This window comes from Rhinopithecus bieti, unplaced genomic scaffold, assembly GCF_001698545.2.
Source record: "Rhinopithecus bieti isolate Rb0 unplaced genomic scaffold, ASM169854v2 scaffold_72161, whole genome shotgun sequence".
Lineage (NCBI taxonomy): Eukaryota > Metazoa > Chordata > Mammalia > Primates > Cercopithecidae > Rhinopithecus > Rhinopithecus bieti.
In genome coordinates this window covers 2,023,278-2,042,230 of record NW_016828382.1, presented here as the reverse complement: position 1 = coordinate 2,042,230, position 18,953 = coordinate 2,023,278, and the positions used below count along the sequence as shown (strand labels likewise).

The 18,953-nt window shown below is 43.0% G+C and overlaps 1 protein-coding gene across 1 annotated transcript in view; it reads left to right on the top strand.

The window, feature by feature from the left end:
* The window catches only part of ITPR2 (inositol 1,4,5-trisphosphate receptor type 2), a 516,873-nt gene extending 500,497 nt beyond the window's left edge, over positions 1 to 16,376 (top strand). Inside the window, 2 exon segments of the mRNA XM_017864487.1 lie at positions 13,165 to 13,326; positions 14,023 to 16,376. Coding sequence (XP_017719976.1) covers positions 13,165 to 13,326; positions 14,023 to 14,109 — 249 coding nt within the window. The 3' untranslated portion in view covers positions 14,110 to 16,376.
* The last annotated feature ends 2,577 nt before the right edge of the window (positions 16,377 to 18,953 follow it).

The following is an 18,953-nucleotide window of genomic DNA, read 5'->3' as shown; positions in this document are numbered from 1 at the left end:
TTCTCTTACTTAGGTAGTCCAGATCCCATAAATGATAGTCTAGGTTTTAATGGAACCCAGAGGAACCACAGTTTTGACTGGAGCAGTCTTTCATCTAATGTCCTTGTCTCTACATAATTATTAGTAGCACTCCTTTTATGCTCCAATGTGTACCTATTTAGCCAACAAATTGTATGATTACCAAATCAACATGTACAATGAGTATGGTTAAGAATTTTCTTTACAGTTCATCCAATGAGTAGTGATGTTAGGAAATCATTGATTAGACCTTAAGTTATCTACAGTGATCATTCTCAAACTTTAGCGTGCATCACAATCACCTGGAGGTCTCATTAAAACACCAATTATTGGGCCTTCAACCCTGGAGTTTCTGATTCTGTAGATCTGGAGTAAGACCTAAGAATTTGTATTTCTAACCATTTCCCAGGTGATCTAGGGAAGACAGACTTTGAGAACCACCAACTTGCCAGGCATGGTGGCTCACACCTGGAATCCCAGTACTTTGGGAGGCCAAAGCAGGCAGATCACCTGAGGTCAGGAGTTCGAGACCAACATGGAGAAGCCCTGTCTCTACTAAAAATACAAAAATTAGCCAGGCGTGGTGACGTGCACCTGTCATCCCTCCAGGGGAAAACTGTTGTCTGTCAAGTGTGCATTTTCAAGCACTCAGTTTCCGACTGCAAAGCCCCCTTGGCAGACATTACTGTGGTAGCACTTCCGTATGTCCCACTCTTGCCACCCCTTCTGAAGCCACCATCAGTGCCCACATGGGCTCGTGCAGTGGTTCTGCATTGCAAACAACAGCAACTGACTCTGGTTATCTTAGGGAGAGAAGGAATTTGTGGAAAGGAGTACAACAGTCAGAGAAAAGCAGAAACCAGACTCAGTATGAGCAGATTCCGAGAGAACATCCAAGAGCTGGCCAGAGGTCCCACCTGGGGACAGCCTGGTTAGAGGAAGAGTGCCATTGCTGAGTGCTGGAAGCTGGCTCCAGCCCAGAGGGCATCACCACGACCAGAAGCCACCTCTTCAACCACCGTGAATGGAAAGAATTCTGTACTATTTTGCTTCTTGGCATCCCTTGTTCCATATGAAAATCTCAAGCAAGAGCATCTGATGGGCCACCCTTTGGTCACATGACTGAGCTCTAGCCGCCACAGGGAGGGCAGACAGAGTATCAGCCTTTTCAGCTTCTGTCGCAGAAGACTGGACCAGACTTCCATCAGGACCCCACAGTAATGATTTCCTCAGATACAGGAAGGAGCTTCAGATTCTGGGCAGCCACACATTGAACGAATGCCCCCTTGAGTATTCAATGCCCTATTCCAAATGTTTTCCCCTAATCTCACCATGAAGAAATCTCTAGCTTTTTTCTATCTCAGCGAGACTTGCAAATGTTTCTACTTCATATTATTTGCAGAAGAAAATAAACATTTATGTTCTTTTCAAAGGAGGACAGGAGGTGATAACTTAGATTAAAATATGGAAATTAATAAATAGTAAGATTAAGAAAGGCTTTTAAGGTCCCAAGGAGACAATATGTAGAGATTTAGTGGAATTCAGAATTGACAGGAAAAGAAAAATACAAGCAGGAAGGGGACATGACTGGCCCTGAGGAAGTCCATTGGTAGGACCCTGGGTTGCTGGTGTCCCCAACAGTCTCTTCCTTTTTTGAGACAGGGTCTCACCCTGTCACCTAGGCTGGAGTGTAGTGGCACAATCGTAGCTCGCTGCAGCATTGACCTCCCAGAGCTCAAGCAATCCTCCTACCTCAGTCTCCTGAGTAGCTGGGACTATGTGTGTGTGCCGCCACTCCCGGCTAATTTGCCTCTTCTGATGCCAAAGCTTTACCTAATTATTTTTCCTTTATGGGCAGAATGTTTCCCACTTGACACTTCTGTGGGAAAAAACAGCAGTAGGGATCCTGGAGAATGCTGGGCAGGCCCCTTGCTCAGACCGGCTTTTCCATCATTGCGTCATCAAATGCATCTCCAGATTCCCAGAGACCTTTAACAGACTGGGCCCCAGTCCCTGAATCTGATGCCACTACAGCATCTGGGAATCAGCTGGCCGATGGCTCAAAGCAATTCTGGGAGCTGGACTCCACCTCCCCTCTCTGAGTGTTCCTCACCATCATGTTGGCTCAACACTGGGACCAGTGCCCATCCCCAGAGCTTCCCAGCAAGTCACTCATCAGAGGTGGTCACTCATCCTAGAGTCCTGCTTCTTCGTGTTCCCGGTTACTGTGCTAGCAGTGCTGCTAAACTGATTGATAAGAGGCCTGTAGCTTGCCAGTTGTCTAAGCTGCCATTGGATCTGAGCCTTCTTAGACCTCCCCAGTCCTGGGCCACTCCCTCTTCTCTCTGTGGCTGTATCCCTTGGTGCCCTGTTGGCTGGGAATGGGCAGGACCCCACCATGAGCAGATGTAGCTGATGCATTCTGTAGACAGCTAAGGCTTATGGTTGGCTGGATCAGGGATGAGAAGTCTGGGACCAAAAGAAGACACAAGTAATTTCACTTCTTTGTGTAGCCTCTGCACTCCTGCTCATGGGGGTCAGAAAGTTTCTAAGAGGGAGAGTTGGGAAGGAGGAAGGAGGAGGAATGGGCCAGAGAAGTAAGGTGGGTTCTCGGGGGCGGTGGTCTCTATTCACAGTCCAGGCTGTTTTCTGGGGGGGTGAGACCCACCACTTGCCACCACAGGAACAAAGCTAAGCTCAAGGGGCCTCATCACACTTGGTATCCACACCTGTTTTCCCAAGTCACTGCCCAGAGCCCTGCTTTCAAACTTGGTGCTATTTCAGGCCACCTGGGAGAAGTAGGTCTTGAAGATCACAGTTCTCTCAATGCCCCCAAACAATTAAGAGCCACCATGTGACATGCAGCCCACCCTAGAGGATGATTTGCAGGTGAGGGCTAGTACATACAGTGCCTCTCGCCCCCAGGATGCCCACTGCAGAAGTCTTTACTGCCATCTCTCTTTCCCCATACCAGTTCCGCCACTGGTCTGGAAACAGTCTAAGGATGGGAATTCTGACCCATGAGTCTTTGAAACTCCAGAGCCCAGTGCTCTTCCTGACACCTCACAGCATGTTTGGAAATGTTGAACTATTTGGATCCTCTTTTTGGCTGAGGGGGTCCTCACTTACCTGCTTCCCTCTGACTCCCTAAAGTCAGGAAGCCAGTAGGGATAGGGGCCTTCAGACTCACACCTACAGAAGCTTAGACCCCGCAGGACCATCCATAACATGGTAGTGGGCAGTCCTGTCCTCTTGCAAGCCCTGTGCTGGGCAAGGGTCATGCCCCCTCCCACCATGGCTGTGCTGCCTATAAAGTCAGGGGTTATAGAATCAGCCCATCTCTCAGTACCTTCCAGCTGTAGTTTTTTTTATTGTATACCTGGGCCCTGCTGAGATTAGGAGTCCCGTGAAGTCATTTTCATCCCAGAACTCTCCTCCTTCATGGGCACTTTCATGGAGCCTCTTTTTCCCTCTGCCTTTGGGAGCAATGACTAGATTAAACAAGGCTCCTAGACCAGGAGCCCCTTCCCACCAGCACACTGAAAATTGTGCCATGAAAAAGGGGCCAGGCGGGAACACGGCAGTGACACCAGCCTTTGTTGGGTGCTATGCACAGCTCTAAGGCATGGCCTTCAGCCACTCTGCATATGGCCTCAGCTAACCAAGGATGCTTTCTGTTTGTAATATTGCTTTATAATTTTGTAAAAATTCACAAATTTATAATATGTGGATATATAATATAAACTTGATATTTGAGCATTTAGATTTGAGCAATATTTCAAGGTATGATGATAACACTCTGAAGGGATTTGTAGCTTTACAAAATCTTTCAATCCTGTTTTGCTTTGTACAACTAACACATTCCAGATTTCTCAATCCACACAAATTTGGTACTCACCACATTTACAGGAACCTAACAGTTCACAAGGAAGATCTGGGGAGATCCAGACAGAACACACAGGGAGACACAGAAAGACGGTTCTGGTTAATAAGAGCTTGAAAAGGAATCTTCAACTCCTGTCATGTTTTTCTAATGGAGCAAAATTCACTCTTACTCTTCTTCCCTAACCCTAACCCTCTTTTTAGGATGAGTTGTGAAGGTTTTCATTTATTTGTCAGTCCAAGAATAGTTTTTGTTTCTGTTGTTGTTTTAGAGGCAGTGTCTCTGTGTGTTGCCCAGACTACAGTGCAGTGGCATGATCATAGCTCACTACAGTCTCTACCTCCTAGGCTCGAACGATCCTCCCACCTCAGCCTCCCAAGTAGCTTGGACTATAGGTGTGCACCACCACACACAGTTAACTTTTAATTTTTAGTAGAGATGAGGTCTTGCTATGTTGACCAAGATGGTCTCAAACTCCCGCGCTCAAGCAATCCTCCCACCTTGGCTCCCAAAATTCTGGGATTATAGGCATGCGCCATCACACCTAGCCTTAGTGTTTTAATTTCAAAGAACACAGCTGTATCCTTTCTCTGTCACCTGCAGTCCCTGATACTTGTTAAACAAGACTATGTTTTCTAGCCCATTCCTCCCCCTCATGAATACAAGGCCCGCATCTGAGCCTCTGTGAGAACCAGAGAGGTTGCTCACAGTCCTTGTTGTATACAGGTGGGTGTTCACTAGAAACTGGATGAGGAATCCCAGTGCCAATGTCATGGGTATCTCCTAATTTTTTTAGATCATGCCCTTACTGAAATTGAGCAGAGGTGCTGGGGTCCATGAGACACGCCCCCATAACCACACCCCATAACCAAATGATTACTTCAACTTCAGAAAGAATTCTTGTTCCAGATTATTTTCTAGGTCTAAAGTTCTAGGAAAGAAGAAATGCTGTCTTTCCCTGAGGGATCTTCCAGTAAGTAGGCAGTGGCAGCATGACTTGTGTGGCTTTTGAGAGCCATTTCTGCTGATGTCTTCAGACCAAAAGTGCAAAGAGAGGAATGCAATAGGTCATGCTGAGGCTTTGGGGAAATGCTTATGCTCCTCAGCCTAGAAGGCTCTGTGAATGAATTTTAGAATGGAAAATGCAGTATAAACATAAAGCTCAGGAAAGGATGGTAACCAAGAAAAACCTTAGGAAATGGTCTTGTGACAGCACATTCTAAGCATAGCCATCAAGTCTGTGTACAGAGGTGAAGGTACATATTAAATGGTTTACTGATACTCCATTACAATACATAGTACATTTTGTGGGTTGTTCTTTATTAGCAGTATTTCAGAGCATTCTACAAAATCACAGTGAATGTCAACTGTTGCTGCATTTCTATCAGTACCTGCATGTGCATCCATGATACCATGCCTAGAGGATCTGTTTCTGATTTTTAATAAATCAATCTGTAGCATACCCCAGAAGAAGAAATCAAAGGGGGCCCAAGGTATAGTAGCTTCTGTTTGGAGATTTACTATAGTCTTTGTTTTCCTTAGCAAGTTCAGAAGCTAAACATAGATATCTCCATTCGACATGCAGAGTAGTCTGGTGCAGTGACAGGATACACGCTTTTCAATCAAATAGGGTGGAGGCCAAAGTCTGGTTTAGCCACTAACACCACCTATATGACCTTGGGCAAGTAACTAATCCTCTTGCCTCAGTATTGTCATCTGCAAAATGGGATGGAAATAGTCCCTACCTTATGGAATTGTGGGTATTGGTCATAGCATGATTAAAATGTGCCTGACATTTGGTAGGCAGCCCACAAGTAGGATATGTTACTATGATGTAGAACCACAATTCTTGCTTTCTGTAGCTTACCCACAGTCAGCTTTTAATGTGTACCTAATAGAGCTAAAAAGACCAAGACAATTTCTCCAATGTTCGGCTAACATAAGTCAATCGCATTATTTCTTAATCTCATTCTGATATGGAGAAAAATTATTACATTCTTTATATTTTCTTGAGCCAGTGGACAATTAGGTAAGAATAGGGATAGGCTATATAAGAGCTAGTCCACTATGTAATATGGAAGAACTTGCCCAGAAGTGGGGGTCAAGTGCAGGGATATTTGCTGCTATTGTGCCTTGAGACCTCAAGGAAACCTAAACTTCCTAGGTTTCGGGCTGGGCATTGGCAGTATACTGGGTGGGCTGTGTGGTTTTGAGGCTGCTTCTAGCCAAAATGCCATGTTTCTGTTTGCTCACTTGGCGAGCTCAATCTTCTCTCAGCAATTTGGTTTTTAAAGCTGTCTTTACATCATTGTTCACAGAATGACGAGCTGGAAGAGACACAGATACCACCTAGGGTGACAGTCTGATTTTACAGATAAAGAAACTGGGACTCAGAGAATAAGGCTTTCTTCCTCCTTATATCTTATTGCTAGGTTTTGCTAAGGTAAAACCAGAACCGGGGTGTCCTGACTCATAGATTGGTGCTCTTTCCATTATACCCCCGTTGTCCTTTCCCACAGATCCGGTATCACATTTAAGAACCAAATATGAAAACATAACACAACTGAATTTTTTTTTTTTTTTGACAGAGTCTTTACTCTCGTAGCCAAGGCTGGAGCGCTGTGGCATGATCTCAGCTCACTGCAACCTCCACCTCCTGGGTTCAAGTGATTCTCCTGCCTCAGCCTCTCGAGTAGCTGGGATTACAGGCACCTGCCACCACACCTGGCTAATTTTTGTTATTTTAGCAGAGACAAGGTTTCACCATGATGGCCAGGCTGGTCTCGAACTCGTGAGCTCAGGTTATCTGCCTACCTCGGTCTCCCAAAGTGCTGGAATTATAGGCATGAGCCACCGTGGCAGGCCCAGCACAGCTGACTTTTGACACTTGCAACCTAATCATTTTATTGAATGACTACAAGGTTTCTACACTTCTATCTAATGGTCTTTTAATTACCCAGAGAAATAGATAACTATTAGAATTTGGGGATAAAAGGGTATGGTTGACACAGTGGGTGAGCCCTAAAGGAACTTCTCAGGGACATGACGGTTCATCTTTGAGTTTTGCATTTTAGAATCTTTGAGAAGCTCTGGATTTCCACTCACCCACTTGCTAGGACCATACATTATAGCCTCAGAATCTAACAGTTAATCCATATCTTCCCTGACTTTATAGTACCCTGTGGTCAAATATGTTTATTCCTGGTGAAGTAAGGAGATTATTTCATTTTGACACAAGTCATCATGGGAATCTAATAATCATATGCATGATCACAAGATGTACATAGCATGCATGAGTAAATCAAGAAATAACAAACCAAATCAAACTGCTTGTTAGATGGCATACATATTACAAGTTGACATGGAGAGGAAGTGGTGTCCTGTTAACTAGTATCTTCTCTGTGTGTCTGTCCTATGGTTCTGGCTTAGGTTAAAGTTGGGTTTACCTTCCTCTTCCTCTGCTCAGATTGAGCCTTCTGTGGAAGCCATAAGAGCAGAGAGAGAAACTTCTGAGTGTTTAATTGGCAGCTACTTTCAATGGAAAAGCATATTCACCATTTAAGAATGCTGCTGTATTGGAGTTAATTTTCGTGAAAAGAATATACAGTAATCCCCCTTTTCCATGGCTTTGTTTTTTGTGCTTTCAGCTACCCACAGTCAACTATAGTCCGAAAATGGTAAGATATTTTGAGAGAGAGAAAGAGACCACTTTTATTACAGTATATTGTTTTAATTGTACTATTTTATTATTGGTTATTGTTAATCTCTTACTGTGCCTAATTTATAAATTATCCTTTATCATAGATATGTATATATATGAAAAATCATAGTATATCTAGGGTTCAGTACTCTCCACAGTTTCAGATATCCACTAGGGGTTTTGAAATGTATCCACTTCAAATAACGAGGAATACTGTACTTTCTGCAGTAATTTTGAAGAAAAATCAGTTGTGGAACTGATTTTTAAAAGACTGCTTTCTTTAAGAAAGAGAACAGAAAGCAATCAATTTAAGCTGGGTTTTGTTTTCCCCCATTGTAGTGAGAAATGTAAAGCATTCAACTCAGGTCTCTTAAAAATTAAGAAAAGGAACCATAAAATGTTCAATATTAAAACAATTTTTAGTTGTACATTATATATTTGTCTCAGATTAAAATCAGCAGATATACAAGGGAAGGGAGGAGTGAAGCCAGAAGCAGAAAGGTAGGAGAGAAAAGGCTGAGAAACAACCAAACCAAAACACAGACGATACAAGGAGTGAAAGAAAGATTAGAAAAACCAGAAGAGGGTTGGAAGACAGGATAATATTTAGGAACGAAGAGAAAGGATGACAGGACTGTATAGCTTTTGCACTTAAGCACAGCTTCTCATTACTTTTATCATCCTTTGTTTGAAGTCTTACTCTTCACCTATGAACTACACGTTCCATAAGCATGAGAATTGTGCTGGATTTTGCTTACTATTGTTTTCCCAGTGCCTAACAGAGACATAGTAAACACAGCAAAGATTATGAAGTGAATGGATGAACAAAGAAACAAATGAAGAAAGAGAGTGTAGGGAAAGGGAATTCTGTGGCTCAAATGGCACCAGCTATGGTCCACTGAGAGCTGCCATTGTTTCCTCAAAAGCAAGAGGCCATGGACTTGGCTGATCCTGGCCCCTGAGATGCTTGCAATAGTGTTTCTTTGGAGGCAGCTTTACAAACACTCACACGTTATCTGTGAGAGTTGCAGTCTACTGTTAGAACAAGGTTTTGCATCTGTTTCTTTCAGAAACTTTTTGAAGGTTGATGTTTTCACCATCCCTCCCATTCCTGGTACCTTCTTACCCCAAGCCCAGTCTGTGATGCTCCCAAATCCTCCTGCCCCAACAGCCCCTCTGGAATCCTTGTCCTGTTGTGTGTTGAAAAAATCTCTCCCAGAACGCTGCTTTCTTGGCTGCTCTCCCAAGAGAAGCCCTGTCTTAGTCTGTTTTGTGTTGCTGTAACAGAATACATGAGACTGGGTGATTTATAATGAACAGAAATTTTTTTTTTTTTTTTTTTTTTTTTAAAAAAAAAAATAGAATTGGGGTTTTAAATAAAAAAAAATTTTTTTTTTTTTTTTTTTTTTTTTTTTAGACGGAGTCTTGCTCTGTCGCCCGGGCTGGAGTGCAGTGGCCAGATCTCAGCTCACTGCAAGCTCCGCCTCCCAGGTTCACGCCATTCTCCTGCCTCAGCCTCCTGAGAATGAACAGAAATTTATTGGCTTACAGTTCTGGAGGCTGAGAAGTCTATTTTCAAGGTGCCCGCATCTGGTGAGGGCCTTCTTGCTGCGTAATCACAGGATAGAAGGTGAGGGGGTGAGAGAAAGAGAGGACTGAACTTGCCCTTTTGTTACAGCACCAATCACCACCCCCATGAGGTGGAAATTCACACATTAGCCTCATGGTCTAATCACTTCCTGAAAGTCCCGCATCTTAATACTGTTACAATGCCAATCAAATTTAAAAATTAAATTGAATTTTGGAGCGGACAAGCATTCAAACCATGGCAAGCCCCGTCTCGTTTAGCCCCTTGGTGGCAGCTGTCTATTTTTCCCAACCTGTCTGTATTAAGAGCCCTAGAAAAGGGTCAGCACTCTGGGCTCCTCATCACCAAGAAATCAACACACCTCAAACCTCCCACAAAAATGCACTCTTCTAGTCCTTCCCATCCTATCCTTTAATACCTCCTGGTCACTCTTATTCATTCATACAGATTTTGGCCCTTGGCCACCCACAGCCTCCTCATCTACCCTGACTACTGACCTGCAGGATGACTTCAGGAGTTTTGTGCACAGTTCATCTAAAAATTAGCCTCTGCAAATTCCGTGATTTTTTTTTTTTTTTTTTTTTTTTTTTTTTGAGACGGAGTCTTGCTCTGTCACCTAGGCTGGAGTGCAGTGGCTGGATCTCAGCTCACTGCAAGCTCCGCCTCCCGGGTTTACGCCATTCTCCTGCCTCAGCCTCCGGAGTAGCTGGGACTACAGGTGCCCGCCACCTCGCCCGGCTAGTTTTTTGTATTTTTAGTAGAGACAGGGTTTTTTTAGTGGTGGTAAAATGTATATAAAACACAATTTACCATCTTACCGTTGAAGTGTACAGTTTTGTGGCATGAAGCGCATTCACACTGTTCTGCAACCATCACTAATCTATCTCCAGAAATTTCTTATCTTCTCCAGCTAATAGTCTGTATCCATTAAACACTAACTTCCCAAGTTCAGTGATATTTACTTTTACCAGGCTTAAGGCACTCTCACCTCAAAATTTTTCATTTCATAAAGTTGTTTTACCTTCGGAATTTTAAATTTTGTTATTTTACTTTCTGTCCACAATCTCCCGTCTTGCCAACAGACCTTGGTGCAGACAGATCTGAGTTGGGATCCCAGCTAATCCAGTTACTAGCTTCATTTCTTAATCTATTTTGTGTTGCTGTGAAGAAATATCTAGGACTGGGTAATTTACAAAGAAACGAAAGTTATTTAGGGAATGGTTCTGAAGGCTACACAAGAAGCACGGTGCCAGCATCTGCTTGGTTTCTGGTGAAGGCTTTTGTGCTGCATCAAAATATGGCAGAGAAGGGCCAAAGGGGAGGTGGGCATATGCAACAAGACACCACACCCTAGGGGCACCCTGGCTTGGGGAGGTGGGCATATGCAACAAGACACCACACCCTAGGGGCACCCTGGCTTGTAACATCGCACTCTCATGGGAACCAATCCATTCCCCCGAAAACCCATCGAGGCTTCTAAGAGGGAGAACTCACCAGATGCAGTGGCTCACGCCTGTAATCCCAGAACTTTGGGAGGCCGAGGCAGGTGAATCACCTGAGGTCGCAAGTTCGAGACCAGCCTGACCAACATGAAGAAACCTCATCTCTACTAAAAGTACAAAATTAGCCAGGTGTGGTGGCGCATGCCTGTAATCCCAACTACTCAGGAGGCTGAGGCAGGAGAATCGCTTGAACCCAGGAGGCGGAGGTTGTGGTGAGCCGAGATTGCACCATTGTACTCCAGCCTGGACAACAACAAGAGTGAAACTCAGTCTTAAAAAAAAAGAGTGATAGCTCACTTACTACTGTGAGAATGGCACCAAGCCAATTCCTGAGGGATCTGCCCCCATGACCCAAATACCTCTCATTGGGTCCACTTCCAACACTGGAGATCAAATTTCAACAGGAGATTTGGAGAACACAGACAAACCGTATCTAAACCATGGCACCTCACTTTCTTCAGTTGTAAAATTCAGATGATAGGTAATGTAAATTCTGGATAGATAACAGAACCTAAGTTCACAGAATTGTTGAAAGGAGTAAGTGCTTAAAGAGCATTTAGCACAGGTCTGTTCTCCTCCGTCTTTCCTACCACTTCACACATTAACGTGTGAACTCCCTTAAACCTTGATCTTTCTGATGCTCATCCCAGGGAGAGACAGCATGCTGTATCAGTCGAGCTTTCTATCTCATCTGCACATCCACCTGGGCTGTGGGTGAGCAGCTGGACCAGCCACACTACCGTGCAAGCATTTCATGGGCCCCTGTTAGGTTTCCTCTGCTCTTCCCCCACAGGCCTATTCCAGATCTTTCCCCTTTGCTCCATCTCCCTACCCAGCCAGTCTTCCCTGTGTCTGTAAACCAGAGTCCTTAACACTTTAATGATATTAGAACCACATACATTTCCTGAGGTCCTGATTTGGTAAAAGGTGGTGGGGTGGGAATCTGCAGTTTTAAAAAGCAACCAGGGGATTTCGATACACACAGTGTGCAGCCCGCTGTTTGTGGAGGGCTGTCCTGAGCCATAAGCTCCTTGAGAGCAGACACACAGTCTTATCTGACTTTCCCCCCTAAATACCTAACAATAGATGCTGAAGGATTGATTGAATGAATGAATCTGTCACTCTGCACCTCAGAGTAAGTTACTGTTCGCCTTTGAATTGCTAATTAGGTGCAGCTGTTTAAATGTAGTTTAAAACTCTTCAATATGTTTTATCTTTAGTTCTTTATCAGCCCTTTTCACTGCCATTGGGGGCAGGGAACTATAAAGAACTTGTTATTCTCTGCCTAGCAACAACAACAAAAAGCCAACCCAAGGGCCAGGTAAGATTGAGCCTGCAGTCTAGAGATACACAAATTGGGCCTTGCCACTGTCACTTAGGCAAGGACACTGATGACTCTCATTCTAGGGATTCCACAGGCAGAGGCTGTTGTAGCCATTTCAGTTGCCTTTTCTGGAATGGAAAGAGTTTCAAGCACAATGCTCACTGCTAGGGATGTTGGGAGAAGGTGATTTAGAGAAATAGGTGGGTAGACAGAGACAAAGACTGGCACACCCCATCAATGCTGCAGAGGCTTCAAATCCCAGCATTGCCATTTACTAGCTTGTGACAAGTGTAATGAAACTTAGAACCTCTTGTTTCCTTATCTGTAAAATGGGGACCACATGATTTACCTTGCGGAGCTTTGGGGAGGATGGAAAAATGTCATATAAGTAATACATAGTGATTCTATGATGTTAGACAATCGAGCAGAGTCTTGAAGAAAGCATCTGTCAGTCTCTACCACGATTGGAGGGAAAACACACACACACACAACACCTACACCCAGGCTGCCTACAAAAACAGAAGTGGAACCAGCTATTGCCCTTTGGGGAAGTCTAACTCTCACCCATTGCAGTAAAATATTTCCAAAGGGAGCAGACAGAGTAACCTCGGGCCATGCCCTCCCACTTCCCTCTTCCTCAAGTGGAGCTCGGAGGGAGGCAGAGCTGGTGGGGAGCCTTTATAGAGGAAGTGGGAGGTAAAGTAGTGTGGGTGGCTGAGGCTGAAACATTTCTTTCACCACCTTCCTATACCGTCCCCCCCGCTTCTCTTCTGTGCCAGGGGGAAAGAGAAACAGGGCATGCCTATGCTGTACCCACACACACTTGGATCTGCTCCCCCAGCCTCCAGACCCCACCTCATCATTCGTCATCATTCACTGAATGCCTGTAGCCCTCACGGTGCTTTCTAAATGCCTCAGCTGGAACCTCCCTGGGAGCCCGTATAAAGTTTGCTTCAATATTTGGGGTCTTCCCCCAGCCCGTGAAGACCAGCGTCTAAGCCCTACTTCAGCCCTTCCCTGTGCCTGGTTTTCTCTCTCCAATTTGAGTGCTAAGAGACTTTGGCGTGTATGTTAATAATAATAAACAGCTATTGACATTCTCCCCTTCCATACTTATTCCCTTATTCCCACACATTTATTTACTTTCAGGAGAAGAATTTGGATTGGTTTCCTCGGATGCGAGCCATGTCCCTCGTTAGCAATGAAGGCGACAGCGAGCAAAATGAAATTCGGAACCTTCAGGAGAAGTTGGAATCGACCATGAGTCTGGTCAAACAGCTGTCGGGTCAGCTGGCAGAGCTCAAGGAGCAGGTGGGTGCATTCAGGGAGATGGTGCTGGGTGGGATAAAATCCTTCACCACCTCCGGTGAGGGGAGACAGAGGGTCCAGGGAGCCAGGTCATTAGCCATAGAGGATTGCAAACTCCGAGAAAGAAACCTCAAATCGTTCTGTAGAACCGCATCCCAGCAAACGGGGACTTCCACTTATCCCATCTCCCTGAGCCTTGTGTGACACTTCTCCTTCTATGGAAGGGGGAAAGGAGAAAATGCCAAACTACAAGCACCTCTTTGCATTAAAAAAAAAAAAATTATTTTCTGCCATGATAGTAACTACTAAGCCCATGGGAAAGGCAGATCCTCATTAGTATCTGCCATTTCAATGCTATAATCAACCCCTTTATCATATAAAATTGTTAGTATTAGTAAAAATATCAACAGTAACCATGGTAGCTATTAAAATGACTGTGGTGATGGTGACAGTTATGTGACAGGCAAGATCTGTTTTCTAAAATGGCTCCTGCTTCCTAACCACAGAGAGGGGTTTGCTGTTTTTCTCTGTTTATAGAAATTCACTTTTTAAAAAAAAAATCCCTTTTTTGATAAATATATTCTATATGATGCTGGACAGTAGGTAGTTGGGGAATATTAACTCAAAACGGTTGTGGCCCACCAGCACTGGGTAAGAGTGAGAAAATCCGCTGAACACACACTCTCTCTTTTCCCCCAGATGACAGAACAAAGGAAGAATAAGCAGAGACTGGGCTTCCTCGGATCAAACACACCCCATGTGAATCATCACATGCCACCACACTGATACCATGGGGGGAAGCCGTGACTAGCCTTTCATCAGTGTCCTGCCTGATCACTGAATAAAGAACTGAGATGGAGGGGAGTGAACAGTGCCTATTGTTGAAAAGTTAAAAACAACCAAGTGCCAAGATGTTGAGTGGGATAGCTCCGAGAACAATTTATAACTGTGTTTTCATGGTTGCGAAGACCTAACCTCAAATGCATCTGCTAGAAAGCGTACATCACACATTCGCAATGCAACAGGAAGAAAAGGCTTGCCCAAAAGGCTGGAGAGGGCAGGGAGCGGCAGGGTGGAAGGAGACACGGGGCAGAGAGAACTATCTTCTGCTAAATCGATAGGAGTCAGTTTTGTCTTAAATACTGACTACAGCCACTGACATGGTTGGCTGGAATTTCTTTCTTTTAATTGTGGCATATAGGTTCATGATACAAGAAGTCATACTTTGGTGGCTAAGTTTTCCTAAGGAAAATAACTGAAAAGATGAAAAGTGAGAGTTGAAAAGAGAAATGATAATGCTTCCAAACTATAGCTGTCACAGGGCAATTTCTTTATTTATAACATGAAGCACAATGGATTTACAGCTCTAGGAACTTAGTACTTTGGAGCTTTTGCCTCTCATGCTGACAACATAACAGAACGTGATTGCCTTCTCCAGATTCAGAAAGGCTCTGTCAATGTGGAGCACAAAAGGAGATTTTCATATAACTTGTTGAAAACATGCTCTAAGTCATGTATAGGCTAAGATTTTTAAAAGATCTAGGGGAATAAAAAGCCAACAGTAAACCCCAGGAAAGGGTTTTTTGAGACCGTGTTTATGCTATTAAAATATATTGAGATTAATACATGAACATGCTTAAAGGTGATAGGAATTATTGAGAAACTTATGGTGGTGACATTGCCTTTTATAAACCTGGAGTGAAAGCTATTTGACTTATGTTTGCTGTGCTTAAAGAACTGCTTCAGGAACTGAGCGTTTTTATTTATGCTATTCCTGCAGTTAGGAAAAAAAAAATCCAAGAAATGTATTGAATACTCAAGAAAATGCCGCATTTCAATTATGTATTTAAAACTGTATCTGAAAGGGCTTTTCAAAATGTAGAAAGACAAAACCTCTTATTCGATTTGTTTTATGTTAAATCATGCACTCAGAATTTGTCGAGGGAGAGAATAACCTGGCGTGTTCAGGTTATTCTTAGAGACTACACATTTGGAATAGCAGAGCAAAATATGGATAATTAAAGTGTTAGGAAAAGAAGCGGTGTGTTGGGACCCAGAGCAATGAATTTTTGAACTGAAGCTACTGGTACTCCCCAGCACCACCTCATACTAAGAATTCCTCACTCTGACATGGTAGTATTTTTTCTGACTAGGAGCTGAAAGACCCTGACATTCGTGATCCAAAGATATAAGAAATTTTGATATGTCTGCATGCAGCACAGAACTTTGAACCTAACAGGCAGTCAATAAATACATGAGAAATTTAGCTGTCATTCAGTTACTCTTAATTCTTTATAAAACTTTAAACGATAGCACATATTTGTTTGTTTTAAATGGCTTTCCCAAATCAAAGTAGACTAAAGCAGCCATCTTTAAAATCCAGGATCATCAATGCTATTAACAGTGTCAGGTTAAAAGTATACTTTAAAATATTTTAATCAGGCAGAGTTTTATGGTAGAGAATAGAAGAGAAAGGTGGTAAATACTGAACATATTCCAATATAGGAACCTGTCTCTATTTTAGTAAAAAATAAAATATTTCTGACATCTGAACTAGAGGTCAAGAGAATAAATTCATTTGTACACATCTGAGCAACCTATCTTTCAGATGATAAAGTATCTAGCCTTTTCTGACACCATAATAGTTCATTTTGTAGGGAATAAGCCATTAGGTGTATATAATTGCTATCTAGAAATGACCTAATGTCCCCAACCACTGTGTAGTGGCAGATCACTGTTTCACAGCATATTTTCTCCTAAGGAAATTATTCAAAAGAGACTGCAACTAACAAGACTCTTATTTCATCAAAATTTAAATATTTCTTAGTTGTATTTTTAATGCCTCTTTCTTTTCCGCCTAAATGCTTAGAAAAGGCACTTTTCAGAACATCAAATTCCTAATGGAGAAGATAATGGGGAAATTTGACATTTGATATAAATTTATATTTGTTATGTGTATGTTTGTTAATGCAACTGGAATATTTGACGTAGGTGAGTATCAGTTAACATCCTTGTATTTATATAGTGACATCAAAGTAAATGCAATCATCTTGGACTTTGATGTTAAGGGAGATTTTGAAAAAATATTTAGTTATTTAAAATCCATATTGGGGCCGGGTGTGGTGGCTCAAGCCTGTAATCCCAGCACTTTGGGAGGCCGAGACGGGCGGATCACAAAGTTAGGAGATTGAGACCATCCTGGTTAACACGGTGAAACCCCATCTCTACTAAAATACAAAAAACTAGCCAGGCGAGGTGGCGGGTGCCTGTCGTCCCAGCTACTTGGGAGGCTGAGGCAGGAGAATGGTGTGAACCCGGGAGGCGGAGCTTGCAGTGAGCTGACCGGCCACTGCACTCCAGCCTGGGCGACAGAGCGAGACTCCGTCTCAAAAAAAAAAAAAAAAAAAATCCATATTGGTTCAAAAATATTAGTTTCTGCTGAATAATATTTTCAATTTCAAAATGGTTTTGTGTCTCTCTGTACTCCGATTCTGAGGCTCAAGAGCTAATACAATGTATGTTTTCTGAGTTAACACTTTTAGATGAGAAAATGCTTGTATCATATAGGACTATAATATAAATAAATAATTTATATGTATGCAAAATATATCATATTTTCTACCCCTTAAAGAGTTAAATTAGAAATGAGCTTATTTTCTTCCACATCAACATTTTTCTGTTGATAAAGAGGACACAATTTCTAGGGATTGTTAATAATATCAGGAAGATATTTCATTCATCAGAACTAATTGTGTGCTTCTTCCCATATTCTCAGCTCATAACTCCCTGTTTTGGCTGCTCTCTTTATTTTACAATTGTTTTATTGCAAACAGCAAGGCAGTATGGCCCACACTCAGCCCCCAGCCCCCAGCTCCCAGCCCCTAGGACTGAGAATGAGTGGGGAGACTGGGGAGTTGGTGAGAGAAGGTGGAGATAGGGATTTCTGCTTCCCAGTACTCTTATCATTAGAGAAAAGGAGGGGTAAATATTACCGAATAAGAAGAAAAAAGCTTATTCTTCAGGGACCCAGTAGATTGGATATAAGCAAGTAAATATTGCGCAAGCATCATGATGTAACAGTTGATGGACCCCAGAGATACCCCTTACCCATGCAGAGAACAAAGCTGTGTGGAAGAGCAACTACCATAAGATGGTACGTTCCCTCCAGTGGCTGTTAAAGCTATCCTGAATAATAAATCAGCTATTTCGACCTACAGACCCATTCCAATATGCTGTGATACACGACACGGTGCACTGCAGAGGAGACAGACATCTTCAGCACAAACACAGATGCCTGCAGGAGCTTGGCAAGTCACTAAATTGCATGAAATTGTGAGGTGCACACCAAATGCAGGGATGGGGAAGGCCGTGGGAAGCTCTGTATTCTCAAAATTTGACAGCTAATTCTGGTTTTTAGAAAATGCCTGAGGCCAGTAGAGGCCCTGTAGTCACTCATTGCTGCTGTTTCTGATACAATTATTGAGAAAGCTATCTTATTTAATAGAAGAAAACATGCACCATCAAAAACAGAGAGCCTAACGTGCATGTGAAATCGAGAAATCTGAAAACAAATCCAAGTACCCTTCTCTGAACTGGAGTGTTTCCACAGACTTGAATAATTTATGAAATTATCACACCAGTACTTCTCATATCACCAAGAAGACTTTCTGTCCTGCCGTAGAGGGTTACTATATTTGCCTAAAAACACAATTCCAATATATGTCAAGGGCAGATAATTTATAAGTGAATGTTAATAAAATTGGATGTGTATAACTTTTTTGTTTGCAATACTTTAAAGTGCTTTCTTTCTAAGTAATAATGTTTCTAAGTAATATCTGCATTGGCATGAAAAGGCATTATGATTGCTATTTTACAGAGCAAGACATTAGTTATAAAAAATTTGGTGACTTGAACCACACTGATGAGCTAATCCAGATAGACTAGTGTCCCTTAGGCTTACTGGGATTTGGCCAGTTCCCCAGTGTACCAACTCGTACTGGTGCATCACATGGTGTCTGATAGCCTGCTTGAGCTCAGTGGGCACAGACCATTGGGTGGCTTAGGATTTCCTGATTCTTAACACGCACAGCTTTAAATGATAGTTCCCCTCAGAAGAGAACTGAGTGTGCAACAGCTGAAGTCAACATGGGTGGCACAAATCACATGCAATCTAGAAATAGAATTCTTTACTCATATGGGTATTTTCCAGTGTGCCACAGTTCCTTGAAGTAGTGTGGAAACATTTGTTTGTTTTGTTTGTAATCAGAGGAAAAGTTGGGGGAGGGCAATTGGACAGGGAGTTCCTCTTTTGGTGAGAGTAATTGGCACGAAGAGCGGGCAGTAGTGTGCATGTGGGGGCAGTGTGGTGGAAGTCCGCAAGTCACCCTTCCTTTGCCTGGTCAACTGGGGTGCTTTGAGGAAGTCCTAGGAAGACCTAATATTCAGAGAACAACTCCAGGCCAGAATGTGTGTACTTCAGCCTCACCTATGTTCCTCACCCACATCAGAGGTGCTGGCACCTCACACAGAGCCACATGGCAGACAAAAACAGATACCAAATATACTGGGAGAAAAATGTATAGAAACAAAGATAAGTTGTTAAACTCAGTTTGACTCTGTTTCACAGAAAA